Source organism: Chinchilla lanigera, unplaced genomic scaffold (genome assembly GCF_000276665.1).
Source record: "Chinchilla lanigera isolate Chin_1 unplaced genomic scaffold, ChiLan1.0 scaffold00008, whole genome shotgun sequence".
Taxonomy (NCBI): domain Eukaryota; kingdom Metazoa; phylum Chordata; class Mammalia; order Rodentia; family Chinchillidae; genus Chinchilla; species Chinchilla lanigera.
Genome location: NW_004955409.1, coordinates 8,273,517 through 8,277,901, shown reverse-complemented (window position 1 = coordinate 8,277,901; position 4,385 = coordinate 8,273,517). Strand labels below are relative to the sequence as shown.

Genomic DNA, 4,385 nt, shown 5'->3' with positions numbered 1-4,385 from the left:
ATTTTTTGACTATACTGTGCAGCTAGTATGTGGCACAGCCAGGCTACACCTGGGGCCGACTGCGTGCCCTTCAGGCCATCCACCCCAGGCTGGCCCTGTCCACCCAAGGCCATCCCCGTCCACTCGGCCGGGCCATCCCCAGAGGAAAAAGCATGGCACCTGAGCAAAAAGGTGTCTGAAGAAGACCTCCAGGATGCGGCCCCGCTGCTGCTTGGTCACCGCCTCCCTGAGGAGCTGGCTCTCGTCCATCTCAGCCACGTGGAGGCCCAGAGTCCAGCAGGCACACAGGTCCCGCAGCAGCTGCACGAAGGTGCCGCGCTCCTCTTCGGAGTTAAACTGCAGCACCTGGGTGAGAAGGTGGCCCCACTGCAGTGCCTGGAGCTGGGCTTTCGTCCGGGACAGGGCAGCAGCCTCTGAGGCCCAGGCAAGTCTGCGGGTCTGTGCCGGCAGCCCCTCTCCCCAGCAGGGGCCTGCAGCAGCGGAGGCAGGCCAGGCCGTACCAGGTCGTACTCCTTGGGGATCTTGAGCAGCAGGCTGCGGCGGCCGCGATTGCTGGACAGGACGAGGTGGACCTGCTGCAGGGGCCGCAGCTGCACGGTACGGAGCACGGACAGACGTCTGTCCAGCACCTGCAGGGTCCTGTCTGGGAGCAGCTGGACGGTGACGGGATAGCTCCTCTCCATGGGGCCCGGCCACTCCATCGCTGGGGCAGGGACAGTGGGGCAGCAGTTTAGCCCAGAGCCAGCTTCCTCGGGGCTGGCCTCCCCCTCCTCTCAGCCCTCGGCCCTGCTCACCCATCACGCCGTCTTTGGCTGCTTCCTTCTTCATACTGTCTTTGCCTTTCCTTTGCAGCCTCTTGCGCTCTCGGTTCCGGAAATGGGCGATCACCCCCGCAACAACCAGGCTCGCTGCCGGGGACCAGAGGAGAGCTCGGCCTCCGCCCTCCTCCTAGCCTGGCCTGGAGCTGGACCCAGGAGGGGGCTCTACAGGCCAGCAGGTAGGGAGCGGCCCGCTCGGTCTTGGGGAGGCAGAGGGCGGAAGAGGGGAGAAGCTCACCTAGCGGGAAGCAGCAGAGGGCCACGATGATCAGGCCGTACCCCGCACCGCTGCCCGCGAAGTAGTCGAGCACAGTGAGGGGTACACAGGGGGGCAGGTCTCCCGTGGTGAGCTGCCGGGGCTGCAGGCAGGGGTCCCCTGAGGAACAGGGCACAGAGCAGAGTCTAAAGTTGCCGCTCCTAGGGCAGGCCCCAGCCTTTGTCCTGGAAAGGACCGAGTTCCCGCCACTCTCCCCAGCCACCCTCCCTGGAACGGGCTCCTCCTCAGTCCCCGTCCTTGTCCTATTGCCCAGCATCTGCCCAACTTGCCTGTCCCCGTGCCGGCCAGTCCACACCGCGGGGACCCGCCCAATGCGGCCATCCCCAGCCTGGCTCCCTGCACAGCAGCACGTGATGCCACCCCACGGCCTCCGTCCTTCTCTGACCACGGTCACCTGTGGTGTCTCAGGCCACCCACCTTCTTGCCAGACAAAGACGTTGGGCTGCAGGGTCCCGGCGTCCACCCCGGTGACAGTGACCAGCACGTCTCGCAGAGTGGTGTTTCTGATTTCCGAAATCTCTTCCTCAGAGAACAGCCTAGGGTGGGAGAGGTGGGAGCCGTGGGGTGGGGAGGGGACTCAGGCCTCCATCAGCCCAGATCCAAGGAGCCAGGTGTGACGAGACCAGAGGGGGCGGTGGCCATCAAGGGCCTTTCGGGGCTGCGTAAGCCCAGGCAGAGACCCAGGGCCCGGCTGGCCTTACCCATTCCTGGTGTTCTCAAACCAGTAGCGGTCGCCATCCCGAAGCCTCACAAACTGGCTGAGAACGATGGTGCTGAACAGGGGCGCCTGGTCCCCGTGGCTCTCCAGGAGTCCACCGAGGAGCAGCTCCAGCCGGGACAGCTCCTGGTTGTACAGGGCGGCGGTGGCCTCCAGCACCTGGGCACCATGGGCAGTGATGTGTGTGTGTCTGTGTGGTGTGCTGTGCATAGCCACTGAGACCTAGGAAGTGTCCTCCTCCTGGCCAGGCCACTTGGGGTGGCCACACATCCGCTAGGAGGACTAGGGTGTCCCTACCATGGTAAGACCATTGTCAGGAGCCTGAGGAACACTACCCATTGCCTAGCCTAGGCGATTAGCAGCCCCGGCCCCCAGGAGCGGGACAGTGGCGGCTGCCCAGCGAAGACTCTCAGCAATGGCACAGCAGAACGGTTCAGAACATCCAGGAATGCTGAGGCCTGCCTTACACCATTCCCACGCGCGTGAAACGAGTTCACATGGAAGGTCTTAGAACAGCACTGCCACAAGAAAGCTTTGTCCGCCACCATCATTGTTATGATTGCTGACCTGGGGGTCCACGTGGGGGCCGAGGTCACTCCAGTTCTTCGGGGGCTCCAGCCCGAGGGCCTGCAGGGCCTGGATGTAGCTGGGTAAGCCCATGTCCCGGCCGCGTTGGATGCTGCTGGCCACGTAGTCCGTGCGGGAGTACTTGTCAGGGCCAGGCCAGTAATCTGAGAGGGAGAGACTGGGCTGGTGGCTTGGTGTTGTTGGCTCAGCACTGCCAGCCTGGCGTCAGAAGCCTGGCGTCCCGCTGCTGGGCACTGTCCCCCACCCCTCCAGCACTCCTAAGTGAGATGTGTCTCTGAGTCAACCTTGTCTTGCTTGGAGGCCGGTGTCCCCAGGTGTCACCACAGTTTCTCTGACAAGACTTTTCCTCTAAGATTTAAGATGGATCTTGGTACCAAGAGAAAATGTTCCACCCTGGGCCTTGCTTCCTTGACGACAGAGCTGGATGAAAACCTCTGGAGACCTGACTCGCTGCGGCACCCCTGTGTGCCCCAAACTTAGACACAGTTACGATCAGAGCGACACAGGGCTGAAAAGGAAGGAACAACCATCCACACCCCCTTTCTTCCAGCGGCTGTTGGACGTCTGTGTGCGTAGCCACCCCTCCAAATTCTGGGGACCCTAGCTCTGCCCACTGATGACCCAAAGGGCCCGTCTCCCAGCCTCTGACCCCCAGGCCTTCTTGCTCTGAGCTCACCCCTGAGATCTTCAACCACTATTCTGTCTTCCCTCTCCGAAATCTGGGAGGCCATTCCCAACAGCAGTTCATCCACGTCCTGGGCACTGTTCAGATTGGGGTTCTGAAAATAAATAGTATATTCAAGGTAGGCTGTGGGTACCCGCAAAGGTCAGACGCTCTCATCCCAGACCAGTGCACCCCACGTCTCCCTCTCTCTCTCTCTCTGAAATGGGACTTGCTATGTCGCTTGAACTTCCGGGCTTAAGTGATCCTCCGGCCTCAGAGCCTCTGGAGTAGCTGGGACGAGTGGTATGTGACCACCACACTCAGCTCTTCCCAGGCTCTCTTTAGCAGTTGCCCCCAGGTAGTTTTTTCTGCCCTTCACCTCCCACCAACCTGCCAAGGCAACAAGCAAGAACCAAGGTTGCTGCTCTTGCACTGTGTGAAGATGCTGACCGGGTCCCATCCCACCCAGACCCTGCCCTCACGGCCCCAAGCTGACCTCCCGACTCCAGTAGCTGTTGCAGACCCTGAGAGCCGGAGAGCCGCGGGAATCCTCGCTCAGGACCTCCCGGAAATGACAGTTGGTGTTTCTGCCCCGGGGAGGAGGCGTCAGAGAGGAAAGTCAGAAGCTCAGGTGGGAAGCTGAGAAGGGCTGGGAGGGGCCGGCCAGGGTCGAGGGGTGGTCCCTGAAATTCCCCAGCGCAGCAGGATTCCCGGGTGTATTTTATTGAAGGCAGAGTGAGCTGTTTGTCCACCCAAATTCTGACCTTAGGAAAGCCAGTGGGCTGCGCTGCTAAGACCTCACCTCCCACCCCATGGTGCTGCTTCCGGCTCCCCATATTCTGCTTTCCCTCTCCAGTGGAAGAGGTCAGTGAAAGGCCGAAGCCCCAAGACCTCTCCTTAGCGCTTGCACCAGCGCTGAGCCCCGCCCCTGCCGGTCCCCCACACCTCATGTACACTCCGGGGGGCACCATGGTGGACAAGAACTGCTCAGAGGCCACCACGAACTCCGGGGAGACGCTGGGGTCCAGAAACGGGCGGTACCCTGCGGGCAGGGAAAGAGGCCACCGCTCTGAGCCTTCACCCCGCCCTCGCCCACCCACAACCCCCCAGCCCCCGCCAGCCCTCGCTTCTCCCTCCCCGGCCCTCACCTTCATACTTCGGGGGTGTCTTCCCCAGGAAGCTGGGCAGCCACTCGTACATAGCGATGCTCTGCGGGTCAGAGGGGACAGACAAGCAGGGGCTGGAGCCGGCTGGGCGAGGGGGAGCTGGGCGCACGGACAGGGACCTCACACAGGAATGGGGGGCTCGCCCAGGAGCAGG

The 4,385-nt window shown here is 62.5% G+C and overlaps 1 protein-coding gene across 1 annotated transcript in view; it reads right to left on the bottom strand.

Annotated features, from left to right (window-relative positions):
• Nucleotides 1–4,385, bottom strand: part of Duox2 (dual oxidase 2) — a 17,545-nt gene that overhangs the window by 10,300 nt on the left and 2,860 nt on the right. The window contains exons 6-16 of the mRNA XM_013510065.1: nt 4,214–4,330; nt 4,011–4,107; nt 3,562–3,652; nt 3,078–3,180; nt 2,381–2,544; nt 1,797–1,972; nt 1,513–1,631; nt 1,057–1,194; nt 795–908; nt 501–703; nt 160–345 (exon numbers count right to left, since the gene is read on the bottom strand). Of these exons, the coding sequence (XP_013365519.1) occupies nt 160–345; nt 501–703; nt 795–908; nt 1,057–1,194; nt 1,513–1,631; nt 1,797–1,972; nt 2,381–2,544; nt 3,078–3,180; nt 3,562–3,652; nt 4,011–4,107; nt 4,214–4,330 (1,508 nt within the window). The remainder of the gene's footprint in view (nt 1–159; nt 346–500; nt 704–794; nt 909–1,056; nt 1,195–1,512; nt 1,632–1,796; nt 1,973–2,380; nt 2,545–3,077; nt 3,181–3,561; nt 3,653–4,010; nt 4,108–4,213; nt 4,331–4,385) is intronic.